Source organism: Fusarium proliferatum, assembly GCF_900067095.1.
Source record: "Fusarium proliferatum ET1 genome assembly, contig: FPRO_scaffold009, whole genome shotgun sequence".
Taxonomy (NCBI): domain Eukaryota; kingdom Fungi; phylum Ascomycota; class Sordariomycetes; order Hypocreales; family Nectriaceae; genus Fusarium; species Fusarium proliferatum.
The window spans coordinates 1,056,488-1,074,546 of NW_022194798.1; the positions used below are offsets into that span (position 1 = coordinate 1,056,488).

An 18,059-nucleotide genomic window follows, 5' to 3' on the forward strand; every position below is an offset into this window, starting at 1 on the left:
CTTCTACGTGAGGAATACCTCATTTCATATCATATGAACAGTACTCAAAGGTGTATGATGAACCTTGAGGCTGAAGTGTATTTATCTTTAATTTAAATGGATCTGTGTTCTCTAGAATCCGGCCACCAACTTTGGCTTGGTAGACAACCAACACACGGCCTTGGGAACCAACAACTGGAGATGCAGGCCGATCCTTCGACTCACATGCAAGTTAACCATGATCACGGAAACTCACCGAAGTGGCTGGCTTCTGACCGACGCAATTGATTTCGTCTTACGGATGATCAATCCTCCTGGTTTTCAGATTGATTGTGCATCATTTGAGTTGACTAGACTTACTGGGTTAGTCAAGACTCAAGAAGGAACTCCTCTGTATTTTCTTGTCTATCCCCCATTTCCTCATTGACAGCCTATTGATTGTAATCAAGGGATCCAGAGCAAATGTTTGTAAGATGAGAAATTAAGAAAGTAAAGAAAAGTCGTAGAAAGTCACAGCTAGATATGGAAGGCATGCGTTGTGACGTCCCGAATACGGAAGGCACATGTTCTGTGCCACAGGATGCAACGGAAGATCTCCATCTTGCATAAAAGAGAATCACTATGGATGCCACCACAAATCTTAAATTAGACCCGACTATTCAACACAGCCTGGAAATCCAAGGTTCTTCAGAGTGAACAGACTGTCAATGAGGCCAATGTCTGCTGACCGTTAGTCTTTCGAAAATTGAGATCACTTCCTGTGTATTCCTGATCGTCAAAGGCAGCGAGACCAACTCACCTCTATGACTTCTCCTCAAAGAACATGAGAGACTATCTAGTGTCAGCTGAGAGATGCAGGCAGAGTCTGGGTTAGTCACAGATAGTCCCTGCATAATAAGCATAAGTCAACCCTCAAGTTATAAGCAATGCGGTATAGAACCCGTCGTCTCTCACGCATGATCAAGAAGCACACCATCGGGATGCAACACCGTATTCAACCTAATCAATTGCTTAATTTCGCGGGCAATTGCTTCATCGGGCCCAAGTTCCCATGGCTGCAGAAGTTGGTTGAGCAACATCGCCGCTGAACCCTTGCTTCAGCGAATCCTTCAGCCAATGTAACCAGCCCATTTCGTCACATTAGTCGTCATAATCCCTCAATTCAGATTTCGTCACAGCCCTAATCCGCACACATGCAACTCCATGGCATGCTTTTCCCCGTGACAGCCGCGGCCAAAGATGCCGCAATCCTTGCAACGCTGACATTTCTCCCCACATAATATCGTAGATTGCCAAGTTAAGATCAGCCACTTAGACAAAAAGCCCGCGAACTACCAAGAGATTACCCCATGGGGATATGGGCTCATAGACGTTGGTCGTGGACAACACGGGGCTGAGTTCCTCTTTGAGGATAGATGCGGGGATACAGGTTGGGATTACACGAGGCCACCATCGCAGCCTTCCGAAAGGCACAGCACGAGAAAAACTAGACTTGCATGTGAAGTGTCGGTATGGACAGTACTTAAAGACGGGGTAGCTCTTGAGACACGAAGAGTTTCTGCTTGGCAGATCTTGCAGTTCAATTGACCAATCGATTACTCGTTGCATCAAGCTCTCAGACAATATGCGTCTCAGCCTTCTCCCCTTGATTGCCCTCGCTGGCTCTGCCTTCGCATCTGGAGATTCTATCTCGACAGCCATTGATAACATCTCTAATGCCACGCTTGCTCTCAACAAGACTGTAGCGACGTGGCCGCAGACCCTCCTCGGTGCTCTGCCAATTACTACAAAGTCAACACTGCTCCTCACCGAGATCCACAAGGGCTTTGTGATCGCTCGCGAGTCTGAGCCTCTATCTCTCGAGGAAACCCTCCAAGTCGCAAAGGCTACATCTGAGCTCAGCGCCGACGTCGAGCTCACCATCAACACCATCATTGCCGCCAAACCCAACTTCGACAGACTACAAGTCAGCCCCGTCATCCTCCTCAACCTCAACCTACAGCGCGCCCTCAGCCAGGACTTTTCGGAAGCAGTCATATCCAAGGTCCCGAAAGACCTCCAAGGAAACGCAAAAGCACTGGTACAAGGCATCGACGACAGTTTTGCAAGGGCCATAAGCAAGTACAGCAAACTACGAGGTTAATTGGGAAATGAGGGACGAGTAATGAAATGAGTGATAGACGCGCGACGACATAATTACCTTTCTTGGGAGGCCATTTTAGCAGAGATTTTAATTTTACCATGAGTTGTCGAGTAATACCAGGTTAGAACGAGAGCAATTGATCTGTCAGATTTGAGGGAATTTGTTTATACCGATTGAGGAAGTTGAATATGTCAATGCCGAGGCAGATGTTTGACACGTGAGGATGTTGGTGAGGAGAAGCCGGTTCGACGTCGACTAGAACCAGGAACCGCTCGGGGACTAACCTATCAAAGCTAGAGATTTGCATTAGTACTACCCAACGGAGAAGACATAAAACGGTCAACCTATGTTATGCAATTCGAATTGTGAAATTGCACATTCTCAAGAAATCGTTCGTCTCTGTTATCCTTGTAAGCTCTATGTAGGACTGCGGCGATCTCGGTCTTGCCGTGAGGTTCAAGCGTAGTGAAATGGTCTAATGCCGATACTCGCGATCCAATCAGATCTCCCGGAGCTCATACTCAATTCAATCAGGCCCAGATGAATCTTTCGATCTCACTGTCCTGTGTTTCCGTGTCATCTCCGTCATCAGACTTCTCATTGCCCTCACGACGTCTCCACTTCTTGCCCATGACCTCTTTGAACTCCCCAACATCCAACTGCCCATCAATGACCTTCTTAGTGAACGGGCGAACAACCTTGACACCTTCGAGAGGTCGAAGAGTGGCCTCAACATCTGGGGCAACGAAGAGAACAGCACTGAGTCTTCGAATACCAGGAGTTCTTCTGACTCGATGACGGGTTGCTCGGATATTGCCTCCACTTAGGATCACAGCGCACCAACCGGCAAGGACAACCGTTGCATCGCCAGGAACAGGTACCCAAAGACCGGGCTGCTCGGCATCTTCAATTTCGAGCCCCGATGTTCCGTCCTGGAAGATGATGGTAAAGGTGCCATAGTCTGTATGGGCGCCGCATCCGTTGTCACTAGTCGGGTCGGCAGTATCCGTGTTGTAGTCACACAGACGGTAGTTGAGGTTGCCAGTCTTGTGGACTTGTCCGAGATCAGTACCGATGAACTCATGCATAATGTTCATGATTTGAACGACGTAGGTGCTGTTGACCTCTTCAAAGAAGTCCAGGACCTCGTTGAATCCATCACCGGCCAGTCTCTCCCGCAAGGCCTCTGGAATGCGGCCATTGCGGGCGGGCGACAGATCAATGGTGAACTTCTGGTCAGAAATGGCATTTTCCATCGCAGCTGTCTTGAAGATGCCCCGCTTGGGATACGCAGCATTGAGAGAAGATGCATTCTCAGGATTGGCTCGAAGATGATCAAACAGACGTCGAATGGCATCAAAGGGTGCTTTGATATGGGGCTCAAAGGAGAAGATGGCAGAACTGGAGCTAAGCGCCTGCACCGAAGTGTCTAAGAGCGGACTCGCGTTGTTGGCGACGGGAGCGGGAACAGCCGGCTCAATTCCATGGGAGCTCAGAGAAGCAGCAGTGGTAGCCATGATGACAGTATATTTTGATGATATTTTGATGATATATTGATGGTTTGTTCACGATACGATGAGAGTTGAGGGGATCTAGAGACTGCGTCGTCATCTTCAGAAGTGTGGGGAAGATTGCGGGGTGGAACCTTGAACATGAGGCTTGGGAACTGATTGGCGTTGGTGATAAGGCTGGTGTTACCATTATTTCTTGGGTCTTGACCTGTTGGATAAGCATACTGTTTCCGAGACCTCTTGCGGGTTTACCGTGATAGACTAACAGACGAGCGCCAGCATCCACTGATATCAGCGACGCCATAAGTGAAGACACTGACCGGTTGTAGCAGATGCCCAGGGCTGGTCAAAGAAGGAGAGCAACAAGCAGCCCAAACGGAGGAGGCAAAAAAGCTGTCGCTGCGAGCCAGCAGTTGGTCCCATGACCCCTCATCAAGTCTCCTTTACATTGACTTCTCAGTCCAGTAGCGCAGGAACGTGGTCTTGGCAATCGATGATCGCTGGGCTGAAAAGGCCCAGAATCGAACTTGGCGATCCAGCTCAAGCCACCAGCTTCATTTCCAGGGCCTCGGGTTCGTCCACGTTGTGGGGAGCCAACTCAAAGCAGGATAAGCTTGTCGGGGATGCCACTAGTTTTCAGCTTAATGGGGGCCTCTTCAGCCCTGTGGATGGTTTAAATCACTAGGCCTGAGCATCTTCCAAGATGGTGGTCGTATTCAAAGTAGAAATTGTCCAGCAGGGTATGACAAGTCGTCAGGGAGAGACAAGTTTCTAAACGATGCACTACAAAACAAAAGTAGGGGGTTAATAGTCCCGGATCTACGGTACTATCGATCTCAACATCTGCTTGTTGATCTCCGTTTTGGAAAGGAGATTAATGCACTACCCCTGTCAGGCCGTTTGGTCCAAGGGGATCGAGCCCTTGCGGCTGAATTATAGTTTCATAGTTGGCGCCCTACTTCAGGCACAAGGCAAAGCCACACAGCGGCATATTCCTGTTTGCCCTTTCCCCTCAAGAACATCGTCGGGTCCTCGCGATGCTGGATCTTCGTGGCTGCGAGAGTGGTGTATTGAAGGGACGCTGTGGCGTGCTTGGTCGTTGCGATATTGATGAGCAGGACTGAGGGGTTCATTTGGGTGACATGCTCGCACAGATCAATACTGAAATTTGTTGTCTTTGCATTCGAAGTTATTGAAAGCATTGGGAATTCATGGTTCTCTTTTGAAAGGCGGCCGCTTTGATTCCTCAACGCAGTCTCATTGTAGAAGTCGTATCATCCCTGCTCAAGCAGGAGCACTTAGAGTCTTAGTTGCAGAAAAACACGCTGATGACGATGATTTGATGGTGTTTTCTTCCTTCAGAAGAGGGTCAATAGCGACGCCCTCTCGTCAACGTTAAATCATGCCCTCTCGCAGTAAGCACCTATCAGCGCCTCCACCCCTACACCATATCAAAGTGGCTTGGCCACTATTCAACGCCATCTTTGCGTCCTGTTGTCACCTTAACCATCGGTCTTGCCGTTTCAGGTAGAAGCAAGCGAATACTAGCTTGAATGGCTGCATCTGAGGGCGAGACCTCAGCCTTGATCCCTTTTCTCGGGACCGATGGCTTGATGATCTTGATGTTGGGTGTCGGTGGTATATAAGGTCTGGCGATGCCACAGACCTTAGACACATAACCCAGTTCGCAAACTAAGACAATCGTTTACTACACATCATGAAGCTTAGCCTCACCTTTGCAGGCCTCATTGGCCTTGCCGCTGCCTCGCCCTTCTCAGAGTATGATACTTCTGGTGGTCTCATGCGTCAGTACATCACATGAAACCTAAAGCATTGTTACTAACTCTTGCAGGCCGAACCGGAAAATGCAATTGGAAGGACCAGAACTGTTGCGCTATCCCTGACAAGTACAAGTACTCTTCTCCATCCGATACCAAGAACTACTACGGCTATGGTCGCACTATCTACGTCAAGTCCGGCAAGAAGATCCAAGACGCCATCAAGAAGGCCTCTCCCGGTGATCGCATCATAGTTGAGGCTGGCGAATACCCTGAGCAACTCGTCATTGACAAGGACGGCATTCAGCTTGAAGGCCGTGGCAATGTCCGCCTCGTCAAGCCCCAGAAGTACAAGCGCAATGCATGCACTGGTCTTACCCAGGATGAGAAGAAGAATGAGCTCCAGGCTGGTATCTGCATCACTGGCTACAAGGTCCAGACAACCGAGTATAAGACTGAGCATAAACGAGTCATCTCTGTCAAGAAACCCGTCAAGGGAGTTTCGGTCACTGGTTTCAGTGTCAGTGGCTTCTCTGGCATCAACATCGCCATCATTGGCGCTAAGAACACCCGCATCACCAAGAACAAACTGACTGATGCTCCTGCTTATGGTGCGCTCACCCTTGGTTCCATCAACACCGTCTTCCGTGAGAACGTCATCACCACCACTGCTGGCGGCTTCATCGGTATCTGCCAGGACAACCTGTCTGATGTGCAAACCGTCAAAAACGACATCTCTGCGCACCTAATTGGTGTCTGCGTTCAGACCAATGAAGCTTTTATTGGGTACAATACCCTCCATGACAACTGCATCGGTATCTTTGTCGATCCTGGTGTGAAAAATGCCAAGATCGTGCACAACTACGTTGGCCCAACTCCTGCTGCGTGCGGCAAGACTTCTTCTGGTATCATTCTCGGCAGCGCTGTCGGAACTCTTGTTCGCGACAATACCATTGAGGGACAGCGTGGTAGTGGCACTGGAGGAGCCGGCGCAGGAGTCGGCATCCTTATCTACGACGATGCTTGTGTTGCTACTCCCGAACAGCCCATTTCTCTTTCTTGCATTACTCTGGGTGGTAAAGCTCCCAAGGCTAACCATAACATTGTCATTCGAAACACCCTGAAGAATAACGACAACGGTATCCTGAACTTGAGCAAGGGAGCTGGCAATGTCATCAAGTGCAACACTTGCGAGAACCCTGCCAACATCCAGGCCGGACAGTGCAAGAAGCCTTAAGGGTTTTGATTTGCCTAGTCGTTGGTGATATGAATGTCGTATTGCGATGATTCACGAAGAATGTTTTGCAAGCAAAGCGTGAAGAAGGGGGTAATGGGCAGTAATTTGGGCCATTGATTGAAAGCAATGGCATGTAATCCGCCTGATCATGTATTCTATTCTATTTTCAATGAATATTACTTCATGTCTGAGTTGACATATCTGACGGTGCCTCGTGTTCCAACTACGTATGGATCAAGTGACACTTTCGAATTTTCTTACACAGATCTTGATCTTGATCTTGTTATCTCGAACTCGCGAGAGAATTCCGACGCGCGTCAACTATTGCATCATTATGTCAGAATTGAGAAGGTCGCAATCGATTAACTCGTGATTCGTCTAGTGCTCGGCATTTTTGTGGTGCCATGATGGGGCTCTTGTCGTATGCCCAGACTTGAGCCCGTGCCCACTTCAACACCAAGAATGATTTTCGCATAAGCTTCCGAAATATAGCTTGAACTCGATCATCTCGTTGCTTGATACGTAGTTAATCGCCGATTTGCTTAAAATTTTCTTGTCATTCAGTCGATCCCGACTTGGCAGAAAATACGACGAAGACTGCTTGCGCGAATGAAACCTTGTTTTTGGGACAGCTTCGTAGTTGGACTACTGAGATCTGACAGGTGGTCAGCCACAGCATCAGCCACCATCCCCTAGCATCTCGACTGTTTGAGCTTCAAGGTTATTTACAGCTCTAAAGTTTAACGGAATTATGGATAATTTAACGTCTTAGAGTTATTCCCTTAGTGCAGCATACCTCTCAGCCAACAAAAAGGTTGCTTGCCTTTCAATCTGACATCAAGGTCATGACCTGCTCATCAATGGAACTCTGTAATCTTTGCCCAGACAGAGCATTGCGGACTTGTGCTCCGGTACAACGATGAGCTAAAGACTGAATCATCAGCACAAATTAGCAGGTTTCAAGAGCCTTGGCCAAGCATCGATCGATGCTCATTCCCGTGTTATTAGCCAAAACAACACAGATCGTCAGAATCAAGCCACACTTGTCCCAAGCCAAGACACATCCCTTGTCCAACTGCCAGGGCCATGATTGGCTGTCCGGCACGAAACTGCCGCCTGCAAGCCCGCTCGGCATCAGTCTGCCGTCCAAGGCTCACTTTTTCCTGGAAAAAAAGGATTTTGAGCAATGACGTCGACTGTGGCTTTACGTAGCGAGATGACTTTGCATGCTGTGACTATGTGACAGTGCCTACAGGGCAGCGCTGTTGCTGTGTTATTGGTGCTGGCGTGAAACGCTTGAATGACGTTAGTGACGTCAACAGCATGAATCGCGATGCCATGTCGCGTGTCACAGTCCCTCTCCTCGGATTTATAGAAGGGCAAGCAGCCTCAATTGTTTGTGAACGGCAGGACAAGACAAGAGCCAGCAAAGTTCTTTCAATACCTATAATTTCGGGTGCAGAGCCACTCAGTCCGTGGTCGGCTTCCCCTTCAACATCATTATCTAGCATCACCAAATCGCCAACATGCCTTTCTTCCGTCGAGAAAAGTCCCCTCACCGGGCTTCGCCTGGTACAAAGACCCGTCACCACCAAAAGGCGGTTCACGACCCTCTCCCCATGTCGCGACGCCCTACTTTCGGACAGTGGCTCAAGGGAACATGGCTTGACATCGTCACCATGGCCTGTATGGGTGCTATCGGTCTTGGTGTAAGTCTCCATCGCCTCAAACTCAATTACCCGTCTAACAAATCTTTAGGTCTACTTCGCAAAGCCCGCCCCCGCTCGATCGTTCCCTGTTACCTTTTCCGATGGCGAGATTGTCTGGCCTGAGTACGGATACCCTCTCCGAGGCGAGATCGTTCCCATCTGGGCTGCTGCCCTGTTGGCTGCTCTTGTTCCCATCTTCGTCTTCCTGGTGATGCAAATCCGCATCCGCTCATTCTGGGATGTCAACAACGCTGTTATCGGTCTGCTCTACTCCCTCATCACCGCCGCTGTTTTCCAGGTCTTTGTCAAGTGGCTCATTGGTGGATTCCGACCTCATTTCCTCGAGGTCTGCAAGCCTGACATGGCTCGCGCTCGCACCATGGGAGGATACAACAACAAGGGATATCTTCAGCTCTACTACACTCCCGATATTTGCACTGGCGACAAGAGCGAGATCAACGATGCTCTTGAGTCTATGCCCAGTGGACATACCACTGCCGCCTTTGCTGGCTTCGTCTACCTGTACCTTTACCTCAACGCCAAGCTCAAGGTCTTCTCCAACTACCATCCCTCCATGTGGAAGCTCATTGTCACCTACGCCCCTCTTCTCGGTGCCGTTCTCATCGGTGGAGCTCTCACTATCGACAAATATCACCACTTCCACGATGTCCTTGCCGGTGCCATCATTGGAACCGTCTTCGCTTTCTCCGCTTACCGAATGACCTACGCTGCTGTCTGGGACTGGCGCTTCAACCACATTCCCCTCAACCGTGGCGCTCCTTTCAACTACTCCATGGGTGGCGCTGAGCTTGTTGACGCCGTCTTCACTCGCAAGGTTGGCTGGGGATCGCATGGTGGTAGCTCTCTCGGACATGGACATGGCCACGGCCTGAAGAGTGATGGATCTGAGCACATGCATGGCGATGGTTATCACAACAGTTCTATTCCCCGCCGACCTGTTGGTACTGGTGCTCGCGGCGAGGAGATGGTTTAATGGAGTAATAAATTGCGGAAATCCACATCTGGGTATAATTTGAAGGAGAAGTTTGGGCGGCGAGTCATAAACTCGTGTACTTTTAATTGTTCGATTACGACTGTATGAACCTAATACCTTCACGGCCGAATAAAACCAGTAAAATCCAAATATCTGATACTTGAACTATGGGAACCGTAATACTCTTTCTGACTGTGTGTTGTTATTGATAGTGAAGTGTACGGCTTATATTATTCAGCTTTATGACATCTGACTTCCCCACGAGTCATCTTTCCTGAACTCTACGGTTTTGCTGTCGCCATTTGCACATCGAGCTGAATGATACACGGAATAGTAGTGGCTATCAAGCGCCCGGTTTTGATCTCTTGAGCCGCCTTTGATGTTGAGCATTCCACTGAATAAAGTGCACTTTTTGGAAGAATTTCGTATCATGGATCCATCAGACTCCATTCTTTACTGCTATTTGTCTTACGAGTAACACTCTCATTGTCCTGACCTTCGTAATGTTCTTTAACGGCTGCTATGCTTAGCGCGAGCCTCTTCTTCCTCTTGGTCCATCTGCTGTTCCCACTCGCTCTTGGTGGTATTGTGTTCCATCTTCTTTCCAGGTAGACTGTCGGTCTTGCCCTTCTTCTTTTCAAGCTGCTCTGCATCTTCTCGTGCGAGGTCAGCGTCAATTTCGGCACCGCGAGAGGGCCTGTTGCCGTGCATGGTGGCCTAGGCGAGCAGTCAGATGTTTGTGTGATCACCCGAATAGCAGGTATTCTGATAATACTTACTGCGAAACCTGGTTCATGCTTCATGCGGTCTGCAACTATCCTGTTGGTCTATGAGACTTAGCCACCAGTCTTATCTTGAAATTGAGAACTTACATCGGACTCTTTGAGCTCATTCACGATTCCCTCTTTATGTACTAGAACCATTTAGATAAGGAAATGATCAAAGGGCCTGAAGAACTTACGGTATCCCTCGGTATTGACGTTGGGGTGCGTGCGACCCTCCTCACGAACTTCCTCCCTGCTATAGTGGCGCTGGTCTCCGCCCTCATACGAAGAAGGGTAACCGACGTTTGATTGAGACATATTGATATTGATAGACTGTTTGAGTTGATATCTGTTGAGTAGTTGACTGGCGAGGAGCACTGTTTGGCTTTCAGAGCCTAGACTATTTGTAGTGCTTGCTAGCTCGATGGCCCATCATCTGACCGTCATTCAAGCAGCGAACACGGTCATTTTAATGTTTACGCAAGACGTCACTAAAGGATGACATGATGTGTAACTGCAGTCATTTAGGAAATGATAAGCATGTCTTGGGGGCATACACCCAATGAGACATCGTTTTGATGTTGATTCCACCATGAGCAGAATAATCTCGATGTTGGTCGAACGATGAAAGACTGACGACCACGGTCTTTACACTCAGCCCAGACCCTCGGGGAACAAAGAAATATCAGATATTGATATTAGGATTAAAATAAACCTAGTAAAAGATATAATAAGTTAAACTAAAGATATCCTAAACTTATCCTAAGTTACTAGAGTATTCTTATCCTTTAGGAGCGAGACTCTGAGTTTTCCTTCCTCCCCTAACCAGTTGAAAGTACGATAAGATAAGATAAGACCTTCGAGATAAGATGGCGATATCGGTGTCGGGCACCTCTTTCTCACGTGATTGGTGAATTTTCCTCAGTTGCGTATCAATCTCTACAAATCACGCGTAAAGTGGCTGTGATTCTGGCGACACTAAGTTTGCATTGTCCTTTTGTTGATATCACAGGCTGCTGAAAGACTGTTGTCCTCGTCATGTCTTCTGATGAGGCGTCCCAAAATGCCTTGCCGAAAGAGCTCATGGAGCTCCAATTGGGTCAAATTGACCTCCTCATGGCGATGTATGCGTCGGATGAGGCGATTGCTATGGACTCTACGGCCTCTGGCTTGATTGAGACATTAAGGGCATGGTGTGAATGTGACAGGGAAGCCGCACCAAAGTTCCCAGAGACAGTCATAAATCTCCAGCTCAGGGTCGATGTTGAAGATGACGATTCTACAACAAGAACTCTACAGCTCACACTGACTGTGCCTTTGAAGTGTCAAATACAAGAAGAACTAACAGAGCCACCGCCGATAAAGACCAGGATACAGCAACCGGATTGGATGAGCAAAGGAGATGTTGCCAAGTTGAACACTGAGATTCCTGAAGAAGATATTCTCTCAGTCATTGAGCATATAAAAGACGCCGCATCTCAACACCTCTTGAGTTTGAAGCAAGCAGAAATTGCAAATGGCCCAAAAGCAGACACATCCTTAGTCCGAGTCTGGTTCTACTTCCCCTCCATCAGCACAAGGGCAAAGCGAGATGACTTTATCAATTATGCACCGACCTATGGACTTACTGGCTTTCTCCTCGCTGGGAAGCCGGGTATCTTGTGTCTAGAAGGGGGATCGGTCGCTATTGACGACTTCATGAAGTTCATCAAGACAGAAAGCTGGGGCGATATTCCTGCGCATCACAAAAAGGTACACCAAATATGTGGAGAGACATGGACAAGGCTGACAGTGAGAGTAGGTCAGCGAGAGATACCGAGAAGAAGCGACTGATCTGAAGCGTGCATTTTCGGATATGCAGGAGATTACGGATATGATTGAGAAGAGAGGTGCGAGGGGAAACCGTGGTGATATGAAGGCACTAGAAGCGTGGCTGGTTGAGTGCGGGCTTGGTGAAGCATTCGGCAAGATTTTAATGTGAATATAAGCTCTTGAGAGGGCAGCTATGAAATGAAAGAAGCATGAATAAATCAGGGCAGACTCTAGCTAAGAGCGGAGGTTGAGAGACCGAACACAGGGGATTATCCTTTCCACTTCATTCTTTATCTTAGGAAGCGTGAAGTCATTGCAGACGGTCTAATCTTGCGACCTCGGCAAAGAAGAAGACCCGAGAGTTATTGACTACCCCAACTTGGTGAGCTATCCAGATCTGTAGACCTGGACGCTGACTCGGGAACTAGACAAAGGTTAAGACTGAATCGTGATGGAAACGATGGGCCAGGTTTCAGCTGCTTGCGATATGGTTCAAAAAGACGGTATTTGTATTATACATAGATCTCGTAGCTGAGATTTTGTATTCATCGGGAGATAGAGATCGTTCTATTCTAAATGTGAAAGATGCGAAGAACGCCGGCTCTGACATAAGAAAATGCGCAATAAAAACATGAAAACCCCGACGTAACCATTTTGCCAGTATTCAGACACTTTCGGCATAGCCAACCTCCTTAGCTGGCTTCTGCTTCTTGGTGAATAGCTTCTGTCCAACCTTGTCCGTCATCTCATCCGCCTTGTCACCCAAGAAAGTCTTGATGCAGCCATAAACGCCGGAAGTAAGCCACAAGATGGAGTTGACGAGGTCGATCCAAACAGCTGTCTTCATGGCACCAGTGCTAGCGCCCTTGTACTTGTCGTCGCTGTCTCGGTGGAGGAAGATGCCAGCGAATATTCCGAAGACGACGAGCCAGGTGATGAAGAGAATGAGGTCCCAAGCAAATGCGCGGTAGGTCTTGACGAGCTTGAGCTTGCTGCCGATGAGGGGAAGAGCGCCGAGGGGAGTAAGGACGACGAAGAGAATGGCGGTGGTGGCTGAGAGGCCAGCGACGACGAGAGCGAAGTACCATTCTGGTGAGAAGCCGTAATCGGTGTCTTGAGCCTTGTCGACGCGATGACCGTAGAAACCGCAGGCAATGATAGCGAAGAGGAACTGAAGACCTCGACAGACCATACGAGGAACTGTCTCAAAGGTCTTGAGCCAAGTCTTGCCCATGGTCTTTCCGGTCTCAGCGCCCTCGTTGAAGGCGTGACGACCAGCCTGTCGACCAATTTCCTTCTTGTCCGCTGCGCGGAATTCGGAGGTCGCCCCAGCGAAGGATCTAGCAGTGTTGCCGAGCTCGATGGCGGTCTGGCCGGCCTTGATAGCGTTGTCGAATTTGCCCATGATGAAGTTGGATTATTGGTATTAATGTTGTTGAAGATGATTTGCGTGTTTCGCGTGTTGACGATAGATGACCAAAGAATGGAATTGAACTGCACAGCAGTGTAGAAAAAGAGAGAAATTAATAGACAAAGAGTCGTAAAGCGATAGTGACTTGGATAGCAAAACCAACAGAAGTAGACGTCTCATCACATCTTTATACAGCATCAATGATCAACATCGTCAATAGACGCTGATGCGCTTTCTCATGTTGAACAATCAAGAGCCAATCGACAATGAAACAAGGCCGTTAACAAAAAGGCCCAGCGCTATTCATGTAGCCCCAATCGTTTGTTGGCAGCCGCTAAGACCAGGCGCTTAGCGAAACTGGGCCTTTGTTAGGCGCTGCCCGAGAGCCAATGGAAGGGCGAGCGCAGGGGAATAAAGAAACCAGAATAGAACAATTGGAAGAAGGCAGAGAAGAACAAAGCCAAGGGCTACGCGTTTAAGAAATTCCAAAAATAAATTGAGTCGATCAATGAGGAATAATTATTTTGTTCGTGAAAGGGTCCTGATCACAGGGCTTTTTGGCTTTTGACAGTGGATACACCCGCTATTTGGCTCCACCGAACCCTGAAACTGCGTTCTTTCAGCGTTTGTACATCCTGCAATAGCCTCGTTATGCGAAACAAAACTATCTACCCAAGAGACTCTTCAAACCAGAATCGTAGAGAAGATCTCTCGCTTCCTAAAGTGTTTTCTTATTGACTCTTGCCGAGTTTGCGATTGAGGACACTTCAAACCCCGCCAAACTTGCAATCAGCCCGTGCAGGTGCCAGCACTGTACAGAGTTAGAGTTAGACGATTACACAGGCTGCGAGGGCAATCAGGGAAAAAACCATGCAGATTTTACCAAGTTATTCTGGCCTATAGTAATTTACCCGGATTTCCAAGTTCTCTTACCAATAATTGATACCTCCAACTCTAAGCCTCGGCTCTGCAGGTCGCAGGAATTTAGGGCTGACAGGATTCATGCTCAAGCTTGATCGCTGAACGTGTTGGTTCGCGGCGCTTTTACTCATTCAGGTAACGCCTCCCCAAAATTACCAATCAGATGAAATCATATCTCCTCCGAAAACGCGGGGATGGCTGGGTATTGCAATGCGATGACAAACGTCGTACAACCAACCAACAGCACAAACCGCATACAAAAGCACAAGATTGCTTTCTTTCTCAACTTTCAACAAACAACTTACTCTTCATATCTTTTCAACTACACAAACAGTATCAACAATGGCAACCCCAACTGTCGTGATCGTCCCCGGATCGTTTGCACCATCAAAACACTACCGTGTCTTTACAGAGAGTCTCGAGCGACATGGCATCGACTCGCGCGTGATTGATACCCCATCAGTTGGCAAGCGGGGTAATCTCCCACCTGCTACAATGAGTGACGATGCCGACGAGATCACCAACGTTGTTTCCAAGCTTCTCGGCGAGGGCAAGGAGGTCATCCTTATGACCCATTCTTATGGAGGCATCCCTGGAACCCAGAGTCTCAGCAAACTCTCACGAAAGGCTCGCGAGGCTGGGGGAAAGCAAGGAGGAGTCGACAAGATTATCTACCTTGCATCGGTCGTGTTGCAACCGGGTGTCTCCAACTTGGATGCATTCGGATCGGCCCTGCCTGACTTTCTCGATCTCAAGGTACACTTCAACGACTTCACTTCCAGGACTTGCGCTAATATTGCATCCAGGATGACTACATGACTCTTGATCCCAACGGCCACGCGACTAATACCTTTTCTGACTTGCCTTTTGATGAGGCTTTAGAACTGGCAAAGCAGATGCCGGAGCACTCAACACCAAGCTTCCGGGAACCACTGACATATCCTGGGTATAATGATGTCGAAGTGCATTATATCGTGTGCGAGCAGGACCGGATCATTCCTCCCCAATTCCAGCGGGCAATGATTGAAGGTGTCAAGGCGTCTAGTGGAAAGGAGGTTACAGTGCACAGTTTCGATAGCGGCCATGTGCCCACCGTTAGCCAGCCTGACAATGTTTCGAAGGTTGTGAAGGAGATAATTGGAGTTTGATTGACAGGGAATGTTTTATCTCGGGGAAGATGATAGTAAAGTTATTTAAAGACCTCCACTGCCCTTTCACTGTCGATTTCCGGCTCCTTGCTCATAAAATCTTTGCAAGAATCAGTACTGCGTTGAGATTACTCGTACTCTGCCGCATGATATCCTCAGACTGGCAGGCTATTGTGCGTAGCTCTATCAAAGACCGACTTGGAAGGGAGAGACTTACTGATTTCGTATAGAAAAAACTGTTAGCGGAGTTGGCTATATTGAGGATCATCAAAGCCCCATGGAATCGATGCAGAAGGTGGAGAATGGGATTGGCAAGTTGGGGCCGGCTAGCGACAAGCTGATGGTCTAGAAAGCTGTTCTAGATGTGCAAGTCAGGAGCTGTGTGCCTCACGCCTTTGAGAGTTTCATGCTTTGTGAAACGTAAGCAAAGGACTGACCTCACAGTCTCTTCGCAAGTTCACCACAATGAGCATCTTGGGTAGGAGTAGCAATAGACTTATTAGCGTATTTTAGACTTCAGATCACTGAGTGCCAAATCAGCATGAAGCGAACCTTCATGAGGCCGGATCGTGTCGATAGTAAGGTAGTATTTGCAAGAGCGTCAGCCCTAACCAGACTTGGCGAGGTGGGGTAAAGCCAGAAACTGTCAGCATTGAATAGCCATGATTTACTTTCCAACTGTTCTTCCTGTAATGTGATTATTTAAGGAACCCTCGAGATGTATTCGGATATTAACTACGGCCAACTTAAAGATCCTGACCATTGTATCAGACTCATCAAACTAGAACCTTCTCCGCCAGCATCTACTTCGTTGCCCGACAGACCAGATCTCCTTGTGTGCAACATTGAGGAATATATTCGTGGTGACTCTCAGCCATATACAGCTTTATCATATGTCTGGGAATCTCCAGACAGCTCCAAAAGGCTTATGAGCATTGATGGGACGACAGTAGATATTAGCTCAACCGTCGAGAATGCCCTTCGCCGTCTACGGTTTCGCAAAAAGCCTCGATGGCTCTGGGTCGATCAGTTATGCATCAACCAGACCGACGAGGTCGAGAAGAGCCATCAAGTCCACCAAATGCACCATATCTATAGGGAAGCAGATCAGGTAATCGCATGGCTGGGTAATGGGGACGAGGGCAGCGACTTCATATGTCGCCTGATGCGTGACACAGGGAGAGCCTTGCGCTCCAACGACCTTGAGGCTTTGCGAAATCTCTACTCTGGGGAAAAAGAGGAAGGGTCTATTGATATAGAAGTTGCCAAAATGGCCTTTAATGGATTCTGCGAGCGACGCTATTGGCAACGTCTTTGGGTCATGCAAGAGTTTGCTGTTGGCCGGCGAGTTGCTATTGCCTGCGGCGGCTGGATTGTGAAGTACGATCTAATAGAACAGACTCTGGATGCCCCGAATCTTGTTCGGCGCCGTGCACAAAAGAAGCCCGTCGATGGGCTTGAGACGCTGATTCGGAATCTGGAGTATGTTTACTCCACTCCACTCAACAGCTATGTTCATAGCTTGTTCACAAGACGATGGCACTATGTTTACACTCCCGATGGAGAAAGTCCATGGGGCCAACCCCTTCTACAGGTCATCGCGGTGTCCCTCACTCTGGAAACCGACTACAACGTTGTCCATGCAACCGACCCGCGGGATCGCATCTTTGCATTGCTGAACCTGGCTGGAGACAGGGACCATTTTGACTTGTTCCCAGACTACTCTATGACAGTCGAAGAGGTATACAGAGAAACAGCCTGCAAAGTCTTAGAAAGAGGCACTATTGACATGCTTATGTACTGTCAAAGGCCTAGGAAGCTTTCCATGCTACCAAGTTGGGTACCTGACTGGAGTATGGATGTTCTGCATCCAAATGCACAGGCACCGTGGGATACCCCCTTCAAAGCATCAGGCACATACACCGCGATACTGAAATTCCCCCACTTCGACACAGCCGCATTTGAAGGTATTTATGTGGACAAAGTTCAAGAGATCGGGACAACTTGGGACCCAAACTGGTTGAAGCCCATCAATAAGATCGCAGTCAAGCAATGGCTCAGAAGCATCAGGGGATTTTGCGACAACTCCCCTAGAGTCAGGGTCGGAGAAGAGCGTTTGGATGCTGCACGCATCGGGATACTCGATGGCACTACATGGTTCTCTACAGTGCCTTATCAGGGCTGGGGATCCCAGTGTGCAGATGACGTCGAGGATCTTCAGCGTCTTGAAGCAGATAAAGGAGGAGATGATTCGTCTGCAGAAGCCTCTTTCTACGCTTCTGCTCTTATGCGGATGCACACGAGACGTACCTTTATGACTTCCACGGGATTCGTTGGGGTTGGTCCACTTGACATGCAGCCGGGAGATGAAGTCTGTATCCTGTTGGGAGGGAAAGTACCCTACCTATTGCGGGCTCAGGGTGAAGAACTATATACGCTTATTGGAGAGGCGTACGTACACGGAATCATGCACGGAGAACTGTTTAAAGGCGGTCTTAGAAACCTTCAGAATTTTGTTGTAAAGTGAAAGTGAGGTACATGACTCATTTCGGTCCCTGAAGCTAAGAGATAAATAATCATTGAATCACCCCATAGAAGAGAGCAAGAGCACAGGGTCGAAAGCAGGTAAAGGTATATATATCAACAACGGAA

General features: G+C 48.4%; 9 protein-coding genes across 9 annotated transcripts; 6 read left to right on the forward strand and 3 right to left on the reverse strand.

Moving 5' to 3' along the window:
- Positions 1-1,603: 1,603 nt before the first annotated feature.
- FPRO_15400 (uncharacterized protein) lies at positions 1,604-2,122 on the forward strand (the record flags this gene model as incomplete). The annotated part of the gene is made up of 1 exon (XM_031220285.1): positions 1,604-2,122. The coding sequence occupies one exon, from the start codon at positions 1,604-1,606 to the stop codon at positions 2,120-2,122; it is 519 nt and encodes a 172-aa protein (XP_031085959.1).
- Positions 2,123-2,652: 530 nt separating this feature from the next.
- FPRO_15399 (uncharacterized protein) lies at positions 2,653-3,639 on the reverse strand (the record flags this gene model as incomplete). The annotated part of the gene is made up of 1 exon (XM_031220286.1): positions 2,653-3,639. One exon carries the CDS (start codon positions 3,637-3,639, stop codon positions 2,653-2,655), a length of 987 nt encoding a protein of 328 aa, XP_031085960.1.
- Positions 3,640-5,350: 1,711 nt separating this feature from the next.
- FPRO_15398 (uncharacterized protein) lies at positions 5,351-6,648 on the forward strand (the record flags this gene model as incomplete). Its single annotated transcript, XM_031220287.1, has 2 exons — positions 5,351-5,438; positions 5,486-6,648. 2 exons carry the CDS (start codon positions 5,351-5,353, stop codon positions 6,646-6,648), a joined length of 1,251 nt encoding a protein of 416 aa, XP_031085961.1.
- A 1,526-nt stretch (positions 6,649-8,174) lies between these two features.
- Positions 8,175-9,351, forward strand: FPRO_15397 (uncharacterized protein; the record flags this gene model as incomplete). Its single annotated transcript, XM_031220288.1, has 2 exons — positions 8,175-8,357; positions 8,407-9,351. 2 exons carry the CDS (start codon positions 8,175-8,177, stop codon positions 9,349-9,351), a joined length of 1,128 nt encoding a protein of 375 aa, XP_031085962.1.
- A 510-nt stretch (positions 9,352-9,861) lies between these two features.
- Positions 9,862-10,433, reverse strand: FPRO_15396 (uncharacterized protein; the record flags this gene model as incomplete). Its single annotated transcript, XM_031220289.1, has 4 exons — positions 9,862-10,068; positions 10,131-10,178; positions 10,224-10,264; positions 10,313-10,433. 4 exons carry the CDS (start codon positions 10,431-10,433, stop codon positions 9,862-9,864), a joined length of 417 nt encoding a protein of 138 aa, XP_031085963.1.
- Positions 10,434-11,153: 720 nt separating this feature from the next.
- FPRO_15395 (related to protein C21orf6 (GL011)) lies at positions 11,154-12,096 on the forward strand (the record flags this gene model as incomplete). Its single annotated transcript, XM_031220290.1, has 2 exons — positions 11,154-11,867; positions 11,917-12,096. The coding sequence occupies 2 exons, from the start codon at positions 11,154-11,156 to the stop codon at positions 12,094-12,096; spliced, it is 894 nt and encodes a 297-aa protein (XP_031085964.1).
- Positions 12,097-12,591: 495 nt separating this feature from the next.
- On the reverse strand, positions 12,592-13,332 carry FPRO_15394 (uncharacterized protein; the record flags this gene model as incomplete). The annotated part of the gene is made up of 1 exon (XM_031220291.1): positions 12,592-13,332. The coding sequence occupies one exon, from the start codon at positions 13,330-13,332 to the stop codon at positions 12,592-12,594; it is 741 nt and encodes a 246-aa protein (XP_031085965.1).
- Positions 13,333-14,601: 1,269 nt separating this feature from the next.
- On the forward strand, positions 14,602-15,407 carry FPRO_15393 (uncharacterized protein; the record flags this gene model as incomplete). Its single annotated transcript, XM_031220293.1, has 2 exons — positions 14,602-15,015; positions 15,066-15,407. The coding sequence occupies 2 exons, from the start codon at positions 14,602-14,604 to the stop codon at positions 15,405-15,407; spliced, it is 756 nt and encodes a 251-aa protein (XP_031085966.1).
- Positions 15,408-16,125: 718 nt separating this feature from the next.
- On the forward strand, positions 16,126-17,934 carry FPRO_15392 (uncharacterized protein; the record flags this gene model as incomplete). The annotated part of the gene is made up of 1 exon (XM_031220294.1): positions 16,126-17,934. The coding sequence occupies one exon, from the start codon at positions 16,126-16,128 to the stop codon at positions 17,932-17,934; it is 1,809 nt and encodes a 602-aa protein (XP_031085967.1).
- Positions 17,935-18,059: the final 125 nt, after the last annotated feature.